The 24,900-nt window shown below is 45.7% G+C and overlaps 1 protein-coding gene across 1 annotated transcript in view; it reads right to left on the bottom strand.

Moving 5' to 3' along the window:
• Window positions 1–3,057: 3,057 nt before the first annotated feature.
• Window positions 3,058–24,900, bottom strand: part of MSH6 (MUTS homolog 6) — a 94,484-nt gene continuing 72,641 nt past the window's right edge. Inside the window, exons 14-21 of the mRNA XM_086778312.1 lie at window positions 23,296–23,397; window positions 20,526–20,688; window positions 20,119–20,414; window positions 19,840–19,977; window positions 19,602–19,681; window positions 19,391–19,490; window positions 4,099–4,225; window positions 3,058–4,012 (exon numbers count right to left, since the gene is read on the bottom strand). Coding sequence (XP_086634438.1) covers window positions 3,750–4,012; window positions 4,099–4,225; window positions 19,391–19,490; window positions 19,602–19,681; window positions 19,840–19,977; window positions 20,119–20,414; window positions 20,526–20,688; window positions 23,296–23,397 — 1,269 coding nt within the window. The 3' untranslated portion in view covers window positions 3,058–3,749. The remainder of the gene's footprint in view (window positions 4,013–4,098; window positions 4,226–19,390; window positions 19,491–19,601; window positions 19,682–19,839; window positions 19,978–20,118; window positions 20,415–20,525; window positions 20,689–23,295; window positions 23,398–24,900) is intronic.

Here is a 24,900-nt window from a genome sequence, read left to right as displayed (position 1 = left end):
GCCATGACACAATTACATTTAATATGGATTGGCCTCATGTATTTCTTAGGCAAGAGATCTTGGAATTCCCTAGGTAGACCCACACTTGAACCAACACATTCTTACATCACATTCACATACATTTGATGCCAAGCTTCCTTGTGTTGGATATTCTAAACAAAAAATTATGCTGGAAATGAAGTGTGCCATCTGTTGGCCTGAGCAAATAGCAACTCTCATGATCCACTCCAAAGACGGGTTGTAACTCTTTGTGTGCCATATTACCCAATCATTCATTCACTCCAAACATGTGGCCGTACCTCTCTATGTGTGCCAATGAACCAATCATTTATTCCACCAACCCTACCTTCCTTGAAAGGGATACATCTTCATCATCGATGGCCATTCACACTCACAAGACATATCATCACCATCAGCATCTCCATCAAAAGAAAAAGTGTTTTCCTCTCAATCCCCACGAAGCTATTCTTTACCCACAAAGGACAAAGCTCCAACATTTCAAGTAACTCAACTAGAAGCTTTACCAAACAATAATACATCATCAATAGCCACACCAACCTGATCTCAATCCTTGAAGAGTCTAATATCAAATTTCAAGTATCCCAAAACAAATTGGAAACCTCCTTCAATGGCATCTGAATCAAAACCAACAACACAGATAGCAAGTAAGCATCTTACCAAACTCTCCCAAGTGGTTAAGGAGATAGAACCAAAGATATGGATAGGATTCTCTACACAAAAGGGAATGGAGCTAAAACAAGATTGTGTATATCCGAACCATGATCACAATATTGCGAGTTTCAACACTTGGAATTCCCTAGGTATACCTACACTTATACACTTAAACCAACACATACATCACATTCACATTAGATGCCAAGCTTCCTTGTGTTGGATATTTTGAACCAAAAATATATGTTGGAAACAACTCTATGAAGTATGGAATCTTGTGTTGGATCTTTGAACCAAGAATATATGTTGGCAACAACTGTGTGAAGTATGTTAGATCTTTTGTACCAGGAATATATGTTGTGGAATTAACTTTGTGAAGTCTGGAATCTTTGTGGTCGATGAAATTGTTGCACTCTGGTAAGAAGCGATACTTCAGTGGACTAGGTTGACATCACCAAGTATACCAAGCTCAAGCAAATAGTAACTCTAATGATTCACTCCAAAGATGTGGTTGTACCTCTCTATTTGCCAAATGAACCAATCATTATTGATTCCAACCAACCCTACCTGCCTTGAAAGAGATACAACTTCATCATCAATATCCTCACCGTCAACTTCATCATCAATATCCTCACCGTCAACATCTCCACAAAAAGAAAAATTATCTTCCTCTCAAGTCCCACAAAGCTATTCCTTACCCAAAAAGGAAAAACCTCCAACATTTCTAGTACCTCAACTCAACTAGAAGATTTACTAAAGAACAGTACATCATTGCTAGTCACGCCAACCTCGACACCAATGATCTCAATCCTTGAAGAATTCACTTGCGGAAACCTCCTCAACAACAACCAATCATAACATAAAAAGACTTGTGTTTGTGTTTGATGAAGCTTCTATAGTCGAAAGCCCTTCTGCAAACCATGAACTTATCCATCCCAACCTCTCCAAGACAAGACCCTAGGTCTCAACCATCATTGAAGCCCTATTAGTATTAGGTGCCTAAAAATCTCTCAATAGCTTAGAGCTACTATGATGGCAACATTAAAATATGGATTACTAAAAGACCACCATCAAAAAGTGCCAAGCAATCTAAACGGAGCAAGTCAAGCGACAGAATGGCTAGAGCTAAATAGACTCCTAAAAGCCCAATTACTATGAAGGTAACCCATGGATTTGGGGGCCTAAAGTTTATGCTTGTAATTCATCAAGAGAACTAACAATCAAGAAACAAAAAAATGAGCCTTGCTCTTTACCGAAACATTTTCTTCGAGCTCAAGGTTTCTACCAAGGAAACCAGCACATATGGATATACCCAAGCAAAAGGAATGACACAAGGAGCTGCTAAAGAAAAAGTCCAAGTGTCACTAGTGACACCACCAAAGAATCAACTCTCAAAGTTAAACCCTATGGGAGATGCACAGAACATTTGCCAATCTTTTTTTAAGTCATCGATGGCCATTCACACTCGAAGTCAATTTTAGATAAAGTTCATTTGTAAGCCCATTCATGGCAACACACCAATATATTCTTGCTAGATAAGAGAACTTGTGCAAAACTTAGAGGTACAAATAACCATGGGATAAAAAGCATGAAGTCTAATGAAGTCTAATGACATGAAGTCTAATGAAGTCTAATGAGGTACAAATAACCATGGGATAAAAAGCATGAAGTCTAATGACATGAAACTTGAAGGTTCGGTTTGGTTTTAAGAGCTACTTTGTGAAATAGTAAGAAACAAGCTACTACTTCATTGTTATCCACTCAAGCCAAATATAAAGCAACAACAAATGCCAAGACATTGGTTTGTAAAAAGAGAAAGCATCTGCTCTCTTGTTTGACAATCAAAGTTCTTAACAACTTGACAAATTTTTATCTCCTGTGCAAGAACAAAGCATATAAAAGTTCATCATCAATTCGTCAAGACTAGATTCTCAACAAGAAGATTGAACTTGAACTGCAAAAATTTTCACAAAATCATTACCTAAGGACAACTTTTAAAGGTCTAGAGATCATCTTAGTGTGAAAAAAAATCAATTAATTAATCATTAATGGAAAGTGCTACAATTGATCGTTAATTTATATATTGCCCATAGCCATGTAGGCAACCTTTCTCTCAACATTGAGAACATAGTTTGACACCCTTCTAGGTGCATTTCTAAGTAAAAAAGGTCTTATGAATATTTTGCCATATAAATATTGGGTATTAGGACATAAATTATAGGTAGTAGCATTCAAATGGGGATTCTTCATAGTTGTCGATGACTACACCAACTTACATAAGAGTTAACAAAAGGTTTCACAAGCCATTGTTGTACAGATGAACTTATCTAATATGAAAATTACAAAATGGTTAAGTGACCTTGAGATAAATAAAACACTCCAATGCCCATTTAAGAGGTATAAAATAATATATATATTTTTGCAGATGCTCAAAGTAGCAAATGTTTTACATACGCCAGTGCTTGGAGAAAAAAAACCGGTATAGTGTAATTGCACCTTTGAATTTTTTTTAAAAAAAACCTCCGAATTATGAGATTGAAGGTTTAAATTTGGTGATTTTAAAGATGTTTTAGTAATAAAATCTATAAAATTCTGCAAACTGGACAAAATTTACTGCTGAGGCTGCGAAAAATGGAGCTCAGAATGATCACTCGAGGTCTGCAAACAAATGTTTGACACTATAAGGTATACCCTAAGCAGACGAGTCTCCATTGAAGTAAGAAGCTATGTTACAGCCGCCTCACAAAGGGGACCATGGGCAAAAAGTGCCTCGCAATGGGTGGCAGGGGAAAAAATGTGCCTTCACCATGGGCAACAGGGGCAAATTGGGTCTCTTTAACATGGTAAGATGGTGATATTGAATGGGCTTCACACGCTACTCCCACCCAACTACATTGGCTGCAGATCTTGCCAGTCCACCCATGTGTCAGGCGGGCTGGGAAGATGTCTGCTGTAAGATTTATACAGGTTGAAAGTAAAGAGAGCATCTACACAGATTTATACAGGTTGAAAGTAAAGAGAGCATCTACACTCTTGATAGAGAGGAAGCTTGAATTACTATGCAGCCAATTGATGATCTATCTCCATCGTTCACGCAGGTTGAAAGCTTCCTCTCTTGATAGACAGGACTGTGCAGCCAATTGATGCATCGATCTCCATCGTCCACGCAACTTGACCATAACAGCCATATCTGGGCAATCTGACAAAACCACCTTCCCTGCTGCCTGCAATACTTCCAAAAACAGCTGCTCTTCGTATCCTCTCATAGCTTGTCTGCTCTCTAAACTCTCCATCTCTGCAGATCGAGTTGCTGCTCTTTTCAAAACAGACTCGGGCATACCTGCAAATGGCAGTTAATCATGATATGAAGGGTTGCATTTCAGTCTTCATAATGATACACTCTAAGAGTCAGGGGCATAATGACACCTGCAATTCGTGCTACATTCACGCCATAACTTTTTGGGCATGCACCATTTGCAAGTTTATATAGAAATGTGACTTTCTCCACGGCATCACCTTCTTCCACTTTACAAGCCATGTGATGCAGTGCAACCTGAAAACAAAAAGCTTGTCAGTTTCTCAGTAATGAGCACAGTTGGACACGCCTTTGCGTACAAACTTTAATCCTTGAATTCTTTCCTATGAACCTACAATGGATTCTTTTGGCCTGCCCTGCATATTAGGATTTCTACCTGTTCCACCTGCGTTTTAAGGGTTTATCTGTGTTTCAGGATTTTTGCCTGGTTTCCACACCTGCTCTTTCGGGTTTTGCTCTGTGTTTTAGGATTTTTCCCTGCATGTTAGGACTTTCATTTGCACTTTATGCCTGTGATTAAGGGTATGTGTCAGCGTTTGAGAGTTTTCCTCTACATTTTAGAGTTTCTCATGGCAGCTCTGTATTTTAAGGATTTTTCTGTGCATTTAGGATTTTCCTCTGCACCTAAACATTTTTCTTTGCCTTTTTGTGCTCTCTCTCTGCCAGATGATAGGAGTGGACAGGACCCCCCCGCCCCACCTTTTTCAGATAAATCAAAGGAAGGATATGACACGGGAGATGCCACCAGCAGACAGCCTTTCTTAGACAGACGGGCTGCCCTCAAGGTGAACATGGGGAATGATCTCACCCCAGCACAGGTAACACACCGGCGTGAGGTGATGGTGACAGTTCATGAGGCCCATAGAGCAGGCAAGTGGGCTGTCTACAAAGATAGGAGGGTCATTATCACTGAGCACCATCCCAAATAGGGACGCGGGGTCTATGACACCAAACACCTGAGGTTGGCAGTATGGAATTGCAATGGCACCCTATGTTTGAATCTAGGTGGTTTCAGCGAGACTCTCACAGGCAGGGATGTCATTTTCTATATAGAGACTCATCAGAGCCCTAAGAGGGGCTTACCATACATAGCCGGGTTCAAGTGGGAGTCAGCACTCCAAGGCGAGACCCGCACAGCAGGAGTACATGGCTCGGGAGGGATAGCTGTCCTAATTAGACCCCACCTCCAACAGATTCTCAACATCATCCAGAAGGACAAAGACGCATGGTATATTTGGATACGGCTACAGCTTATTGGGGACAAAGTCATCCACATCGCTGTGTGTTTTTTTTCCTCCCAAGAAAAGATCCGTCCATTAGTTACCAAAATATCAGACAAAACGGCTAAGTACATGACCCAGTCTCAATCAAGACAAGAAAAACAGTTGGGGACAAAGAGGGGCACTTCCTCGATGGCTGGCTGCTCTCAAAGGAGGGCTATCTTATACAATTGGGATCGGTGGACAGGGGAGGAAGTCAACAGGTGGCCTGTAATGCCAAGTAACCTCTCTGTCACAGACCCTGAGGAAAGGACCGCTGCTCCAAATCCACCAACGGCCTCTCTACGCTTCCGCATATACTCGGGCACTAGCCACAGAGGGTGTGAATGATGTATGTCCATATGCTCTGGATGGACTCACCGGGTGGCATGGGAGTGCCCTCTATGGCCTCATTGCAACAAGCACACCAAATGTGCCATGCTGCTATACTGTTGATGATCTCCGACCTACTGGGCTGTCAAGATACTGTGGTGAGAGAGAAGGGCGAGGTCATGTCCCCCAGGATCCACAGTGGCATTGCCTTTGGGATTGTCCCAAAACACAGCTGGTTTGGTTGCGGATCCTTCGTATCTTCCCCATGGACCAAGCATCTGCCCGCACCATCACCTGGGGGGCAGTAGCATGGGCTTCTGAGTCAAGCACTGGCCCTAGCATATGAGGAGACGGGTGTCCACACCAAGAACAAAGGGCTGGCCGACCTCCAACTGCCAACCAGGTGCCCACTGCCAAGCTCCTGTGAGCTTTCTGCCAAAGGAAAATAGCATCTTCCAGGTGCGCACTGCCAAGCTCCTGTGAGCTTTCTGCCAAAGGAAAATAGCATCTTCCATGGCCAGAAGCTGTCCCACAGCCATTTCCAAAAATCCCGGAGGTGACGTGCGGGGATGCCCTATGTCTGACAGTGTACTGCTGCTGCTAGCATACTATCAACCTCTGGCATCTGAAACCTGCCGCCCAAACGGACTGTGTACTCAAAGTCACTGATGTCGGGGGCGTCCACAAGGGCGAAATGATCATGCCACTACCACTCACCTGGATCCCACTGCAGCTGCATCAATGGTCAGCCCTCCCATAACCATAATCTCCACAATCTGTGTGGGGCCACGTTGGCCGGGGAAGGGTCAACGTGCTCTCTGTGGTCATGAAACCCGATCACTCTCACCCTCTATGAAGTGCAGCTCCTGAGGTCCTTTGTCGAGGGGGGGTTGACTCAATCTGCCCTGTGACCCTAAGAGCTTGAACCTCTGGCGCAAGAGCCGCCTGTAGGTGAGCCACTCTCCAAGCGACTGGGACCCATTCCGCTCTGGCTCGGCTGTACGCAAAAACTAGGCTTCAGCTATCATAGCAGAGGTATATGTAGGAGGGGAAGAGGGGGATCGCCAACGATACATGAAGGTAGATGAAGAGGATCACAATCACCATTTGAGCATTCTCTACGCTTTCGATCTCTGGATGAGCTTTGGACCTATGGACGAGCTCCACGGTGGACATGATGCCTTATGTCAGAGGACTTATGTCTACGCCAAGGGTCGTGTGGATTGGCAACTCATGGAAGGGGACTTATGTCCATGCCGAGGGATCGTAGGCTAAATATGTGAGGCTGGGTATTTCGGTCTGTGCCCATATTCAGAATATGGAATTCCGGCTGGCATGGGGACATAATGTGTATGCCCGAAATGACCACCCATTACAAGCCAAATGAAAGGGAGATTGTCTAGCACATCCTTATGCTTGGCATACTTGCAATGTGCATGCCTCGAACTGTTCTTGCGTGAACTATTTTACTACCTGCAAGTAGATTAGGGTTAAGGTACTATGTTGTGTCTCGTGTGTTCTAAGTCTTCCGCTTCCTCTACGGCCCTCCACACAGCAGCTCCAGATCCGAGAGATCATCTAGTGGCATAGAAACTCCTCCACTACTACTGGTGGACATGGCAAGCCTCTTGACTATCATGGACTCCCCTATGCTGGATATTTTGGATGCATGAGGATGATACCATACCCACATGAGCTCTCGTTGTACTGAAATGTATTGATTTGCGGATGTACTTTCACACTCACATGTATCCATGTGCTCACTATGACAAGGATGATGATGACGATGAAATAGACCTACACCTAGTCTATCCTTTCGTATCAATTAGTTTTCCACTACTTTTCGTCTTAGACCCAATGGGTCTTTTGAGGATTAGCGAGTTGAGAGGCCCCAGGTCATGATGTTCTCCCATATGATCCGCAGCAAACCATCAGTCCCACACCAGATTATCCAGACAGAGTTTGCTGCAGCCCTGATGGTAGTGGATGGACTCTTCCAGGCAGTCACATACCTCCATCGCATCAATCACATGGATCCCCATAGGTACCCGAGGCTTGCCGTGGAGTCCTCGAGACAACTAGCACTTGAGGGCCACTCTGAAGTATGGTATGCCTTAGTTTCCACTTGGTTCTCAGTATATGGGCTCTGCATGGACCACCTACCACCCCTTCAGTACAGTTTGGACTCTCCTTTTCTTTGGCTCTCTCATGAGGATACCAACCCGGTTATCTAGTTAGATCTTCTCAACCTCTACACCCATTGCACATGGATCACACCTTCCGAGCTCCCAACAAAGATGCACTTCTACAAAGATCTCTTCCTCGCGTTGACTGAGGATGGATTCATCCAGCAGCCTGGCTACTTGAGTGTTCACATGTCCCATGCCATGTGGATAGCAATTGGCCAGATACGGGTTTCATCCCACTGCCTCAATGTGGAGACAAATAGAACTGAGCGCGTCTTTAGAGCCAGGCAGCTCATATGGAGACCCAGAGAGGAGAGGATATGCCAATTATGTCACACACAAGTTGAGACAGGGGCGCATTACATATGCCGATGCCCAGTATACTATGAGATCCGCGGGAAGTTTCATTGTCTGTTTGCCGGTGCCCAGTATACTATGAGATCCACGAGAGGTTTCACTGTCTGTTTCGTGAGGGATTTGGTACTCTCTCCAAGATCATTGACTTCCCGGACCAGTGTTGCCTAGGACTCTTCCTACTTGAGCTTCACAGACACAAGGACACTTTCTTGAGAGAGCTTCAACCCCAGCCACCACGACCCCTCCCTCGCCAGCCAACCATCACCAGTTTCTTCCGGACCCGAGAGGTGGACACCCATACAATGGATCTTGTGGACCCACCTCGGGCTGCTCCGGACCCACCTTGCCCGAGAGGAGTTACCTTGGACCGGGCCTTCGCATTTCAACGTGCCCGACGCCCCCGGGCTCCCGGATGCCATCCACGTTCCCCTCATCAGCTCCAGACCTAGGACATGCTCCACCGCCATCGAGCTACCTTTGTAGCTCAAGGAGACCTCTTGGCCATACTGATTAGCCCCATGCTTGATATTTTGGAGAGTAGTACTCGGGACTGATGCTCCTCTCATGTTTCTATGTTCCTAGTATTCCATGATGAGTTTATAGTAGACGCTCTCTCTCTCTCTCTCTCTCTCTCTCTCTCTCTCTCTCTCTCTCTCTCTCATGAAGGAGGAACCAGATCAGAGCCATTATTGCACGGCATCGAAGGCGCCTACCTCGCTTCTACGACCTCTTCATGCTAGACAACCCCATGGCGGAGATATCTAATCCGAGGAGAGGGCAGCACTTCAACTGATCAGCATACATGGATCTACTTGATATACATTTTCCAGTGTTTTCTACTCAGTATCATCTAGGAGTCTTACTTACAGTTCTTATAACTATAAGGCAGTCAGTTTATTGTACTTTTCAATTTCATTTGGTTGTTCTCTTTGATGAGACACCAACTTCAGATGTACTCTCTGTTTTGGTCTCATAGGCCATTATGGCCTCTTAGAGACGTTAATATATCATTCCATTTCATCATCTCTCTCTCTCTCTCTCTCTCTCTCTCTGGTTCTCACATCATGGGATAGACATTGAGCGGTTGCCACCTTTTCAGTATGATCAGTCTGCTCCACGGGGTTACCTCTCTCTCAATGAGAGGAACAGAGTGATGAGACAGGACATATGGCAGCACTACATACAGGAGACATGGACAGCACCAGAGAGCCCACTACCACCGAAGATTCTGTATTACAGAGACCACTTTATGAGCATCTCAGGGGATGGGTTTATACATCAACCGCGGTACATGGATGTATACATGCCACACAGCTCTCGCGTTGCTATTGGACAGCTACGAGTCTCATCACATCAGCTAGAGATAGAGGCTGGGAGAGCGGCACGGATTCCCAGAGCTGAGCGGATATGCAGATTGTGCCGCGAGGAGGTGGAGACTGAGGATCACTTTGTATGTAGATGTAGAGCCCACCAGGGGGTCAGAGATAGATATGCAGGATTGTTTAATGAGCACTCTTCACTACATCAGTTGATGGAGGCCTCGGACCAGCGAGACAGCTTGGCAGACTACTACTAGAGCTTCATAGTTCTTGAGAGAGACTCCTCCAGACACCCGCTCCCACTAGGGGTGGGAGACAGTCCCAGCTCACAGATTTCTTCCAGAGAGCTATGCCAGTGCCAGCTGATGTACCACGTGGGGTGACCGCACATAGAGCAGAGGAATTGAGAGCCAGGAGGAGACCTAGATAGACTGGACATAGAGCACCCCGACTCCGTCACCGAGAGATAGCAGCTATTCGAATGAGACACCAGATGGAGACACAGGAGAGGCTAGCTCGCTTTCATTCACACTCACGGTACATGTTCACGCCATTCACAGCCTCAACATCGACGATGTATGATATCTTATATCCCTCTTATGGCACTGGATGGAGTTAGACATAGATCTGCATAGCATGCTTGTACTACCCCTTCAGCATATAGAGATGCATCTTGCCTTAGCACTCCATCCACATCCCCACCCCCCCCTTATATTGTTTGTATATGGGCTCCACCGATCCATGATGATTCACAGTTGTATCCAGACACATGCACACTTTTTCTTTTCTTTCTTTTCTTCCGATGACCGGAAGAACACAGTTGTATTATTTTGTCTCATAGGCCGACTTTGGCCTCTCTCTCTCTCTCTCTCTCTCTCTCTCTCTCTCTCTCTCTCTCGTCACACCAACCTGGAGCAGCTTTCTGAGGGCCAGATTTATCCAATGAGGATTGGCAGCAAGTTGAGAGGCCCCAGGTCATGATGTTCTCCCGTATGATCCGCAGCAAACCATCAGTCCCACACCAGATTATCCGGGCAAAGTTTGCTGTAGCCCCGATGGTAGTGGAGGCACTCTTCCAAACAGTCACATACCTCCATCGCATCAGTCACATGGATCAGACACCTTCTTGAGACACAGGCCCCAACCACCCCGCCCCCTCCCTCGGCAGCCAACCATCACCAGTTCCTTCCGGACCCACGAGGTGGACACCGACATAGTGGATCTTGTGGACCCTCCATGAGCTGCTCTGGACCTACCTCGCCCGAGAGGAGTTACCTCGGACCGAGCCTCTGCACTCCAACGTGCCCGACGCCCTCGGCCCCCCCGTCGGCCACAATCACCTCATCAGCTCCAAATCCAAGACATGCTCCACCGCCATCGAGCTACCTTTCCACGTGACATAGCTGAGGGAGACCTCTCGGCCATACTTGTCAGCCCCATGCTTGACATTTTGGAGAGTGGTATACCATCTACTCGGAGCTGATGTTGCTCCCATGTTTTTATGTTCTTAGTATTCCATGACGAGTTTCCATGGACAGTTTTGTATCACCCCAGTGAGATAGCTATATTTATGTTTTCTTTCTGTTTTATTTTCCATTCCATGATGAGATATGCCATGGACATTATTGTATCACTTTGGTCTCATAGGCCCATTGGGTCTTTAGCATACGCTTAATATATCTTTCTTTCTTTCTCTCTCTCTCTCTCATTCATAAAGTCTTTTTTTCTTTTTCCCATGTTCGCTTCTCTCTCTTCGCCCCCACCCGCCCATTCGCTTCTCTCTCTCTCTCTCTCTCTCTCTCTCTCTCTCTCTCTCTCTCTCGCCAGGACTTGCTACCCATTGGTGGACACATAGAGAGACCACAAGCCCTCATGATGGCACGCATGATACGTAGCAAACCGTCAGTACCTCATGACATTATCCGAGCAGAGTTTGCTGCGCCTCCTATGATGGTAGAGGCCATATTCCAGACTATATGCCAGTTAGACAGATTCAGAGAGATGCCACATGACAGATTGTCATACAGAGCTTTTGAGGCATCTAGACAGCTGGCTGAGGCAGGAGACAGAGGATCATGGTATGCACAGGTCACACATTGGTTCTCACAGCATGGCCTAGACATGGATCATCTACCACCATTCCAGTATGACAAGGATGCACCACATATCCGTCTCTCTCATAGTGAGAGGAACAGAGTAATGAGACAAGACCTATGGCAGCTCTATACACGAGAGACATGGATATCACCTACACAGCCTCTTCCACCGAAGATGCTATACTACAGAGATCACTTCATGAGTATCACTGATGATGGATTTATAGAGAGGCCTAGATACATGGAAGGCTTTTTACCACACGGCTCCCGAGTAGCTATTGATCAGCTTAGAGTCTCATCACATCGATTGGAGATCGAGACTGGCAGAGCAGCACGGATCCCCCAAGAGGAGAGGGTATGCAGATTGTGCAGAGAGGAGGTGGAGAGTGAGGAGCATTATTTATGCAGATGTAACAGCCATCAGAGAGAGATATCCCATTTTATTCAGAGAGCCACATTCCCTACGCCAAATCTTTGAGGTAGCAGACCAGCGCATACTGGGGAGATTCATTCTAGACATACAGCGTCACAGAGAGACATCATTACAAGCTCAGACAGCTCCAGAGGGGGACGACAAACACAGATTACTACATTTTTTCAAAGATCCACTCCACTCCCAACCCCTACACAGCAGGGAATTACTCTCCAGAGAGCAGAGACACTCAGAGCCCGCAGGAGACAGAGGACACCTGGCTTTCGGACACCACGCCTATACCAGAGAGATATGACATAGATCAGAGCTCAATTTCACAGAGAGGGTGCGGAGCGACTGGCTCGCTTCAGAGCAGACCCAGGCATGTTCTTCAGGGAGCTGTGGACACCCCCTTCATTGATGTATACCATTCTATACCCCCAGTATGGTACAAGATGGAGCTAGCTAGGTTGCATATCATGATTGTATACTCCATGCATATAGCTTTGCATTCTCCTAGTAGTAGAGCTCCATCACCTCCCCCACTCATTGTACTTATTGCACACCCAGATTCAGCTTTTTTAGTTCAATACTTTTTCATTCTGTTGGGATGACAGAGGATACCCCACACAGGTACACTGATTTGTCTCATAGGCCGAGTTCGGTCTTTTGGAAGACGTTAAAAATCTCTCTCTCTCTCTCTCTCTCTCTCTCTCTACCTACCTACCTACCTACCTACCTACCTGTGCTGTCCGCCTCCCTTCTCGCACCCGCCCGTTCGCTTCGACGAGAAGAGGCCCTTTATGAGGAGCTACAGCTTCACATAAGGACAGAGATGAACACCATGCGACAAGAGCTTGAAAAGGAATGGACCGAGCAGATGCATGCCCAAAGGAAAGTGATATACGAAACGCTGAAGGAAGAGATATATGCCCAATTGAAGGGAGAAATGCAAGCCCAAGTACGGGTTGAGATGGAATTAGCCCAAGCCTTGATGCACACGGAAATGATAAAAGAGATGCAGAAATGGAAGGATGACATGCTCCGAGAGATTGGCACAACAGTTGCATCGTACGAAGGCACTTTGAAGACATGTATGGCTGACCGCAAAAAAGACATCACAGAAATGCAAAACACTTTGGAATCATGTAAGGCAAAAGTGGCTGCAGGTGAGAAGGAAATGCATTCATGGGCTGAAATTGCCAGTGCCACAAAGAAACAAATTGAGGAAGTCAACCCATGGATTGAAGTAGTAAAAAAACAGAAGGATAGACCAGTCAATAAAGTAGAGGTGATGAATGCTACATTGGAAGAGGAAGCCAAGAGACGGGCACGTGCCTTACATGTACGTGTAGTTGGGTGGGAAGATAAGGGAAATCCCCAAGAGGATGCAAAAGCTCTTGTAACAAAAATTGGAGCCACTGATGTACCCATTACCGGAGCATGGCGAGTAAGCAGAGATGAAACCAGGGCGAAGATATTGATCATCAGGTTTGGTGACTTGGAGAAGAAGAAGGCCTTCCTCTCCAAAAGGATGGCCCTTAAGGGGGAAAATATTTATTTGGATGAGGACCTTACACTGGCACAGATAGCACACCGGAAGGAACACATGCCGCGTGTGCTTGAGGCAAGGAAAGAGAGGAAATGGGTGATATACAGAGATGGCCGAGTCATCATTACGGAGAGGAGGCCCGCTTGACGGTGCATGGCCTATGAGACCTTGCGATTCACAGTGTGGAATTGCAACGGAGCCCTTAGAATAGATGCAGGATACTTTGAGGATACTTTCAGACACAGTGATATTGCTATGTATACAGAGACCCATTAGTGCACAAACAAGAGGCTTCCTAACGTCCGGGGTTATATTGTCCCCCTATCCACCCTCACAACACAACTCACCACCATACTCCACATCCGCCACTGCTTCTTTCATCTGCACGCGGTGGTCACGAAGCGCCAAGCGCAACAGATTTCTCAACAGCTCACAAGAAACGCAAGAAACGCAAGAAATGCAAGTTTTATACTGACTTTTCTTAGGGCCGAGCTGCAAAGGAGCTGCAAAGAGGCCTGGAGGAAACTCCGAGAACATCGCCCTCCCACACCTATCACCTGCCCGGACACATGGCACTCCTATGCACGCTCCCTCTATCGTACCCCCCATCAGCCACCCCTACCCCCACCACCAGATCCCCGTCCCACCACATCCACCTTCTTCACAAAGGGAATGGTCCTCAAGGCCATTCGTAGACTACACAATGGGCGAGCCCAGGATCATGAGGGACTCACTGCCGAGTACATCTCGCATGCCGATGATACCCTGGCACCCCTACTAGCCTACATGTTCAATAGAGCCCTTTGTGAAGGATTTCCACCCTCTTGGTCCACCAATACCATCACCCCCATCCTCAAAGCTGGAGATTCACTTGATCCTAATAACTACAGGACGATCATGATTGGCCACACATTGGCCAAACTCTATGGATCAGTGCTAGAGGCGGAGCTCAGTTCATTTGCAGAGAGCCAGGGATGCAGAGCCTCAGGACAGGTTGGCTTTCGGAGGAGCTACTCTACCCTTGACCACATCTTCACCCTCCGTGCCATCATCGAGGAGGGTAGAGCACGACATCAGAGGACTTACTGTTTCTTTGTGGATTTTCGCAAAGGTTTTGATACTGTACCCCGAGCCCGCCTTCTACACCGTCTACAGGAGATCGGAGTCCCATCTGACATGGTTTGGAGCATCATCGCCCTCTATGAGTCCATCACCGGACGAGTGAGAGCCCTAGGAGGTACATCACAAGAGATTGCCAGCACTATTGGGGTGAAACAAGTCTGCCCTCTATCACCCACTCTTTTCGGCCTCTACATTGATGAGATTTCGAGCTTCATTGATGGATTAGGCGAGGTTGGTCCCACACTGGCAGGCATATTGATCCCCATACTACTTTATGCAGATGACATCGTCCTCCTCTCAGACTTAGCAGAAGGCTTCAGAGACAGTTGGATGCCTTACATGACTTTTGCACTCAGCGGGACCTCTCTGTTAACCTTGGTAAAACCAAGGTAATGGTCTTCAATACCTCTCGCCCCTCACATCCAGATTGAGCTTCACATATAGAGGGGATCCTATGGAGATTGTCTCATCCTATGTCTACCTTGGTGTCACTTTTAGTGGCGCACGCTTTACCATGGTTCCCGAAGCACATGCCAAAGTGACGCGGAGATACGCAACCTTGAGCTTACTTGAGCGGTAGTGCTTCCAGGCACATTTCCAGGAGCCCAGGACGAAGGGCTGGATGTGGAGAAAGTCTTGAGGTTGCTGGAAAGCAATAAGCTCTACATCAATGAGAAGAAATCAGAATTTTATTTGTTTAAGGTTCACTGGGATATATAATCAGTGCTAAGGACATCCAACTTGATCCGGCCAAGGTGGTCGAGATTGTCAATTGGTAAATACCACAGACCGCTTATAACATTAGACCCTTTGTGGGTATATGCCAGGCATACTCCACCCACATAGACAGATTCTCTGACCTCTCAGCGAATCTCACCAATCTCCTAAAGGATGTCAAGACTAGAAGACAACGGATCCGAATGACTCCACGAGCGTTGGAGGCATTCAAGAACCTCAAGGTGGCTTTGTCAGAAGCGCCTTGTCTAGCGCTTGCCTCATGGGACAAGCCATTCCAAATAATCACCGATGCGAGTAACATTACGATTGGAGGTGTGTTACAATAGAATGGTCATCCAACATCTTACATGTCTCGTAAGTTACTGCCCACAGAAAAGAATTACTCGGTCTACGATCGGAAACTCCAAGCAGTTATTCAAGCCTTGAAACATTGGAAGCATTTCCTTTATGGCCGTGAATTTGAGGTTCACACTGACTATCAGACATGACGTTGGATTCAGACAATGCCAAGTGCACAGTGGAGTGACCGTTAGCACTAATGGACCCAAATCTTTAAGCAATTTAGTGGTGTGATTGAGTACCTTCCAAGAAAGGCAAAACACATGGCCGATGCTTTTGGATGCCATAGGACCATGCCACTTTTTGATATGAGATAGTTGGCTTTTTTACAAAGGCCGACTTTGTGTCATGGAGTCATTCAGGGCAGCTCTCCATCACTGGTGGTCACCAAGGCATGAATTCAACTCTAGAGAAGTTAGAAATATTATTGGCCAAGAATGAGACACGATGTGTTCACTCATGTGCAATAGTGTGACGTTTGTCAGAAAGTGAAAGCTCCTCGTGGAAAGAAGATAGGGTTGTTACAACCTTTACCAATTCCTGAAGAACCTTTCCAGGATATATCAACGGACTTTGTCACAAATCTACTTCCCAGTCCGGCTAGGCGTAATACTCTTGTTGATAGATTTAGCAAATTTGTTATGCTTATTCCATGGAGGGCCATTGTGACCGCCGAAGACGTTGCCCATTTGTTCATTCAGCATTGGTAACCGATTGGCGGGATCCCTAGGATCATAGTGTCAGACCAAGATGCCAAGTTCACTAGTCATTTCTGGAGGGCATTGTTCGATAATTTTGATACTAAACTGAATTTTTCCAATGCATTTCACCCATAGATTGATGACCAGACAGAAATCTACAACTAGTTGGCCTTTGATGTGCTGAAGAGTTATGTCCATGATCAGCAAGGTAAGTGCGAAGCATATTTGCCTTTAGTTCAAGCAATTTCAAATGATTCATTTTCTTTAACTATTGGCAGGACTCCGTATGAAGCAACGTTTGGAAGACCATTCCAATCGCTATTGACCAAAACCTGAAGCGAACAGAATGACAAAGTCTTACTAGGAGATTTTGGAATCAGTAAAAGACAGGTTGGCTAAAGCGCAATAGGCCTACACTGGACAAGCCAACAAAGACCGAAGGGATGTGACATTCTCGAGTTTACTTTCGGATTATGAAGCAAAGACTGAAACAGGTGCGCAAGCGATGCCCAAAGTTGTCGTTCAGGAGCTTCGGACCTTTTCCCATCCAAAGAAAAAGTAACGAGGTTTCAAGGAAGTTGAAGCTACCTCCGAGCTGGACTATGCATGATGTGTTCCATGTCAGTTGGCTAAAACCATATGCATGTCCAATCCCTTCAAAAGTGAAAGATGAAGCGGAACAAAACAAAGTTGATGATGCTAAAGTAATGGTTCCAAAATAGATTCTTTTGCACCGCTTCAAGCATGGTTCAAGCTGAAGACAAAGACAGTTCCTCACGATTTTCAAGACCGAGGGACTCACAAGTGGTATGGCTACACAGAATTGAACCCAGTCCAGGACGAGTCAGCCAGGGTTCCACTCTACGCGTCCGAGGTCAGGTGTGCATTGTCCTGCGCAGGAAGCAGTGCCAATCCATTCTGTGAGTTTCCCCCTGGAATGAATCATGATGTCAGATAAACTGCATGTTGGGTTTGAGACCGGACACCAAGCGTCTGTAGAAGCATGCAAGATTACATGTAGGATGGGGTCCATCCCATAGGGCTACCCCAAAAAAGAGCTTTAGGCTCTTACAGTGGGCATGGGGCAGGCTCTATGCCACCCCAACGGGCCAGGAGGGCCCCACGCCTTGCCCACCAGCCCTAGAAGGGCTGGGCAGGCTGTCAGCCAGCCCAAGAGGGCTTGGCCAGGCAGCCGAATGGCCTACAGGCCAGCCCAGCCAAGCGGCCAGCAGGCCTGGGTGCTGCCCAACACCCAGTCGGCCAGGACCAGGGGGCTGCCCAGCAGCCTGCACAAGGGGCTGCCCACCAGCCAGGGAAGCACCCAGTGGCCAGCTGTTTAAGTGGTGTGAACACAATGGTTTTAATAGCATGTTATTGCTGGAAAACAGGTCGTGGAAGGGAAATAGAACCAGCTGACTTGCTTCTGAAAAGGGTATAAATACCCAAGCCAGAAATCAGTAGTACCATCTCATTATTCACAAGGGTTGCTGCGTTCCAAGGGCCAGGACAGCCAAGGATTTCAGATTTACATCATTCTAATAAAGCAAATACACCATTCGTGCCGGAGAGCTACTTGACCCCAATAACTATAGTACAATCATGATTGGCCACACATTGGCCAAGCTATATGGATCGGTGCTCCTTTTGCAAAAAGACAGGGATGTAGGGCCCCAGGACAAGTAAGCTTCCGGAGGAGCTACTCTACCCTTGACCACATCTTCACCCTTTGAGCCATCATCGAGGAGGGGAGAGCATGTCATCAGAGGATCTATTGCTGCTTTGTGGACTTTCGCAAAGCTTTTGATACTATTCCCCGGGCCCGACTACTCCAGCACCTACATGACATCAGGGTTCCATCCGACATGATTTGGAGAATCATCTCTCTTTATGAGTCAGTCACACGACGGGTGAGATCCCCAAGAGGGATGTCACATGAGATCTCTAGTACTATTGGAGTGAAACAGGTCTGCCCTTTATCATCCACTCTCTTTGGCCTTAACATTGATGAGATCTCGAGCTTCATTGACAGATTAGGTGGGCAAAGCGCTCCACTTGCAGATGACATTGTGCTCATATCAGGTTCAGCCAAGGGGCTTCAGAGACACTTAGATGCTCTATAGGTTTTCTGTACACATCGAGATCTCACTGTTAACCTTGGTAAAACCAAGGTCATGGTTTTCAACTCCTCCCACCCCTACACATCCAAATTGCACTTCATGTATAGGGGAGCCCTGGTGGAGATTGTCCCATCATGTGTACCTCGGAGCTACTTTTAGTGGCCCTCGCTTTACCATGACCACAGCAGCACACACTAGAGTGACAAGGGGATATGCAGCTTTGGCCCTACTTGAGCGACAGTGCTTCCAGCCCCATTTCAAGGACCCCATGACAAAGGATTGGCTCTTCAACACCCTCGTCACACCAGCCTTGATTATGGAGCACCTTTCTGGGGACCGGATCTATCAAGGCAAGTTCAAAGATTTAGCTCAAGAACAGCATGGTCTTTACATTATGTATTGGGTCTTTGGCCTTCTGCAGACATTAAATACTCTCTCTCTCTCTCTCTCTCTCTCTCTCTCTCACGGCACGCGCACACACATGCATGTGCCCATGCATGCAAAAACACACAAGGCAAACTTCTTGAGAGCCCACCTTTTGTTTGTTTAAAAGGTGCAACATGAACAATCATTCAATTTAGTTCAGATGATAATACAACCGTTCAAGAATTTCTGAGCATTATTCCTCTCAATTCACCAAAAAAAGGCTTCCTCAAATGTCACAAGTATACACATCAAAACTAGTGTTCTTCATTAAATATATACCTAGATGAATCCAAGAACATGCCCAAATTCACCTTATAAGAAAGTGCAATTTATAACCTCATGGTAGTCATCCACAAGACAATAAACCATCAACTCCATCATGCATAGTACACATTTCAAGTTGATGCATGCTACAGCCAACACTGTTATGGAAAGAGGAAATCACCATTGCATCATTCGCATGATCATTTGCAAGGCGATGATAATGTGTGGAGAACATCCCTAGACAGCCCACCTTGTGTGCAAGATGCTCCAGCACCGCATGCCTGCAACAAGCCCTCCAGCCCACCCTTAGTGAGACCACAAGTACTACTCAATTTCCTATAAACAAAACAGAATACCCACAAACTGTAGGAAATTTAGACATTCCAACTCACGCTATTGCTTGGCCATCAGATGTTGCAGTTCCTCGTCCAAGCTCATCTAGCGCTACTAGTGAGTCCCGTGTTGCAGAAGTCTGCAATATAACAGCATAACTCAAAAAAGCACAACTACCTCTGTCTTCCTCTCCACAACTAAGAGATCTGCTCTTTCTAGAGCCACACAGTCCTACATTTATAAGACAGAGGAGGCTCGCCTACATCAAAAGGGGACCTTGATGATGAAAGGATATACCAGCATAGAAGCTGTTTCTAGAAGCTCCACAAGGAACGTGCTTTGGGCAGCCATGATATGATCTTTGGCACCCATCCGCACACAAACACGATCAATTGGAGAAAAACAGAAATCCTCAGCTGGAACGTCAGCACCTACCTGTTGAGAGGATGAAGAAAAAAGAGAAGTCTATAGTTGTCCCAGGACAGATACCCATAACATGATCATAGTAATTATAAAGCCTTAGCAAACCACAAAGCCCATGCTTCAAAACAGGTGCACAAGTCGCAGTTTTCACACCTGAGCCAAGATGACCGCCAAGCAGACTTGACGAAGAAGTGTAGACTTTCCCCCCATGTTGGGCCCAGTCAGAAGCATAAAGGGAGCATGTCCTTTACCCCCTAGGCTGACATCATTTGGTACAAAACACCGGCCCCCATCAAGGCTGCTTTCCAGAATTGGATGCCGCAAGCCCTTGGCAAGCAGAAAAGGTGACGAGTTCTCAGAAGAGCTGCCAATGGTGCTGATGGTTGGTTTGCATGTAGCACCCACAATAGAACTGCTTGCCATTGAAAGGCTAATCAATGCATCCAGCTCTACATGGTTACAAGAACACGAAGGACATGCAACAAGAATCGAGATGTATAAGCATGAATTTTGAAAACAAAATAATAGCCTAGTTGAATATAAAAAGTACTCAGACCAACCTGCCACTGTTCGGACAACAAATAACCAAGAGGTGTAATTTTCACAAAAGCGTGCCAGTAACCCCTGCATGATATTTTTTAGAGCTGCCTCTCTCTTCTCTTCCTCTACAACTAGGTCCTGAAGTAGCTCCTTTACTGGCAAAGTCGAATACCGTCGGAAACCCTGAAAGCAATTTACAGGCACATCAAGTCATGGTACTTCCTGATTTAGCAAATTCCCCATGCAAAAAGCTATTGATTTATCCAAAAATTCACCACCAAGAACATCATGGATTACTTGCACTACTGAAAGAAAGGGAAGAGAAACACACCTTCACTGCTTCCCAATTCTTAACCAACCAAACTACCCCACCCCCAAAAAAAAATCCGGCCAATCCTTTCCCTTGTGGAGTATTTTCTATACTGATAGGTTTCTGGAATGTACCAAAGCAAGTGCTCCTGACTAATCTGTAAGATCTTAACATAAGACCAATAACTTGCTGCAAAATTTGCTGCAACTTACGATCTGCCTCAGGCCTGCTGGTGTGCTGCGGTAGAGGGCTGGTAGGACCTAGTGTCTCAGATCTGATGATCTAATGATTGCTGATTGATGAGGTCACATTCCAGCTGCTTTTCTTGATGTCAGATAATCCCCTCAACTGACTCAGATTAGCCTACCAGCGTATGGCACAATTGGGCTTTACTTGGAAATTTGTTTCTTTTAGCCAGTCTTTTCCGAGTCCTTGATTGGTCTTTTCAATGCTCTTCTCGCTCCTCTTTGTCTCTTCCCTTGACTTCCATGGCTAGTGTTTTGTTGTCTCAGAGTAGTACATGCCTGTCACAGTCACCAGTGCAAACCCTAAATGTGCTTCCAGGTTTACTGTCCAATCAAGAGTTATCTTTCTCCCTCTTATCAAAGCTTACTTGATCTTATCTAACCCATAGCACAGGCATCTCCATATGCATGCATTTATTGCATATTTTAATCTGCTAGGCTAGCCATCTTGAAGGAATTGGACCCCAAGCACATGAAAATCCCATGTTTGTCCTTGAGGGCACAGGCTGAAACTTGCCAGAAGGATCTTCAGCAAATCTGCTTAACTAATATTGTGGTATATGCCTCCACGAAAACGGAAGGAATCCTGCACTCCCCTTTTTTGGGGAGAGTAAGAGACTGAAGACCACTAATGGGGCACCCTCCAAACATCGAAAGTCTCTATTGTATACCAGTGACCATACAGGAAGGAGGTCAACATACTAATGCTTCCCATAATGGGCAAGGACACTTACTGGGCTGACCTTCCACATCAACAATGGCTTCTTGCTTGTCTGATCGCCACAACCTCCGATCACTCTGAAGTAAAAACTCAGAAGTGCCAATAGACAGGAGTATCTTCTATGGCATCACAAAATGTCAGAGGAATGGCCAAATCAATCTGTATGATCCTCCTCTATACTCCCCTGAGGCCTGTGGTGAGTCTATCCTGCTCTGACCACTACATATATAATCATTTCCTTCTCTCTCAATTGCACCACTACACATAATCACTTCCTTCAGCTGGCATCCTTACTCATCTCTAATCTTCCACATAATGGGCTGTCTCTCAGGATCCTCCCTAGTAACAGGAAGTGTTCACCTCTCAATCTGCACCAAGCCTTAAATATTGAGGCTAGAAAGTTTGAGGTTGGCAACTAAAATTCTGTGTTGCTAATATCAACTCACCACTACACCCCAAGATACCTTGTGTGAGACAGCTCTGCCAGGTCATCTCCTCGAAGGCAACCTCAAAACATGAACTTGGACAACAAGACTCTGTTCCACATGTCAGGGTCAATAATACCTAAACCACCCTTGTGTTTGCGCCAAGTTCAGCTTAAATCGCATCACATGCCAAGAGCACTATCTATGGGAATATACCCTGTGATGAAGTGCGACATTGTGCTGACCTTATATTGGATGTGATCTGATTATCTTTTAGGAACTTTAAAACCTCTTGAAAATAAATTGTGTATCAGTATAATATGGCTTCCTCCCCAGTAAGGTTTGCCTTGGTTAAGATCCAGGTGAGGGCTCAAAGCTGAGTGTCTATTCGTCATAACTGTGTAGCCAAAGATCAAGATTGTCTGCAACAGCCCCTAAGCACATCAACTGAACCCCTCTTTCTTGAGCTGCACTCCCTATCTAGGATAGAGCTATCCACCAAATGTAGAGCACGACCTACATTATATGCACCTCAGTTTCATCCACCAAGCTTGGCGAAGGATCTACATACCAAAGCTTGCTCTTCTGATGAACAACTTTGACAGGGTGTAGCTCAGTATCAGTCAATGGTTACGTATTTATGACAAACTAGGCATCAAGCTGCTATCAGTGTAGAAGTGCTTCCTACCACTGCTCTCCTTGCAAGCAACCCCTAATCACCAACTTTGTTAATAAAAACCTACCAAAACGGCATAACTGTGCTCGTGTCTCCAGGATATTGAGAGTTTCCCCATGCATTTTGGTCCCAAGATATTGAGAGCTTCTTACCGCTGCTCTCCTTGCAAGCAACCCCTAATCACCAACTTAGTTAATAAAAAGCTACCCAAATGGCATAACTGTGCTCGTGTCTCCAAGATATTGAGAGTTTCCCCAAGCAATTTTGGTCCCAATGTTTGGACTACCATCCCTCCATAATAACATTTACAGCCATGAGATAGATCTTTCAAGTAAATAGAAAATCAAAGCAAAGTTGAGAAATGCCAAGAGGACATTACAGCATGCCAAACACCTCTAGTAGAAGAGATCTACCTTTCTTTGTGATTTCACTTCATACTCGGGCGGCACCTTTTTCTGCAGAGAGTCGGGAATCTCTAACTGATATCGGTCTTTTCCTACCGTAACAAACACAATCTGCAAGAAGGCAGAGAATCAAAGACAAGAAACTTCAGGAAAAACTCAAGCCCAAGTAACGTGCATGCGTGTGTGTAGATAGGCTGGACTCATGACCATAATTAAGGCCAAACTAGTCAAGGATTAATCAAGAGCAAAGAAACTACTAAACCTTGCAATTGCAAAGAACCCAAATGAGAAAACATCCAATGAAGTTGAGGCCAAAAGGTGTTCTTCTTCTCATTCCAAAAGGGGTAACTATATAAAAGGGTAAGGGTTAAGGGTCTTTCACACTTACACCCTCCTACCCCTAACCTTAAGTACAAAGTAACCACATTTGTTCACATTGTTGGGCCCCTTTAAGCCATTTTTGTCCACACGAATGACACAAGTCCCTTGACCCTTCCAAGCCATCTACGAGTACCCTAGGATATCAAATAATTCAGCATCCTCAGTGAAAGCAAAATATTGGTTGGCCTGAAGACCATGGTGAGTACCTGGAGAGGCTTGAGGGGAAGCATAAGTACTTAGAGAGAGAAACACAGTTTAGGAGAGACCGTAGAGAGAGATGGCACAAAAAGAAGGGGTAGAGAGTTAACTTTCCAGAAGGATGTTTTCAATTTTTGAAAGAGGGGGAGCTGGGTATGGTTAAAGTACTTTTAATTTTATTTTTATTTTTTAACTTTTTATTTTTATTTTTTTTGGGGGGGGGGGACGCCGGGTATTGTTAGAGTACTTTTTATTTCAAAAAAAAGTTTTTTTTTCCTTTGTTTGTGGGTGCTTGCTGTGTGTTCCATAGGGTTATGGTGGCGGTCAAGGTTGTTAGAGGCATCAGAGGCGTTTGGTTCGAGGTGGGTATGGTACGCGCCTCGAAAGACTCGTATTTTTTAGAGATGTTAGAGGCGTGTTAGAGGCATCTGTTTTATATATATATATATATATATATATATATATAGTTGTGAGAGAGAGAGAGAGAGAGACTAGAGTGTGTATGTATGAGCCTTGAGGGAGGGAGAGAGGGGGTGTGTATGAGAGGGAGAGAGAGTGTGTGTGTGAAAGAAAGAAAGTTGTATTAAACCTCTGCAAAAGGTCAAAATGACCTATGAGACCAAAATAGTCCATCATCATCATCTGGATACATCATCAAGATTCAAGGGTACAAAGTAAAATGAAACGAACTGAAATGAACCGGTAAGAGTATAGAGAGAGCTCCAAAAGTGGGTATAAAAAACATCATCATCCTAGTGTGTTTGAAGTTTGAACTTTGAACTTTGGGTCTTGAGAAAGGCTTGAGGAAGGGAGAGAGTGTGTGTGTGAGAGGGGCTGCCTTGGGCCCTTAAAGCCCCCGTCTAAAGACTCAAACCAACATTTTTTTTTTTTGTGGACGCCTCGATCAGGCAGTTGTATGCCTCGAACGCCTCTAACCGTTAGAGGCGCGCCTCGTAACAACTATGGTGGCGGTCAGGGGTGGCCCGCAAGCCCGCAGGGTGGCACACAACAGCTAGAATGCAGGGAGGACACAGC

Source organism: Cibotium barometz, chromosome 39 (assembly GCF_041138505.1).
Source record: "Cibotium barometz isolate CiBa-2024 chromosome 39, ASM4113850v1, whole genome shotgun sequence".
NCBI classification, from domain to species: Eukaryota; Viridiplantae; Streptophyta; class Polypodiopsida; order Cyatheales; family Cibotiaceae; genus Cibotium; species Cibotium barometz.
This window is presented reverse-complemented; position numbering and strand designations above follow the sequence as displayed.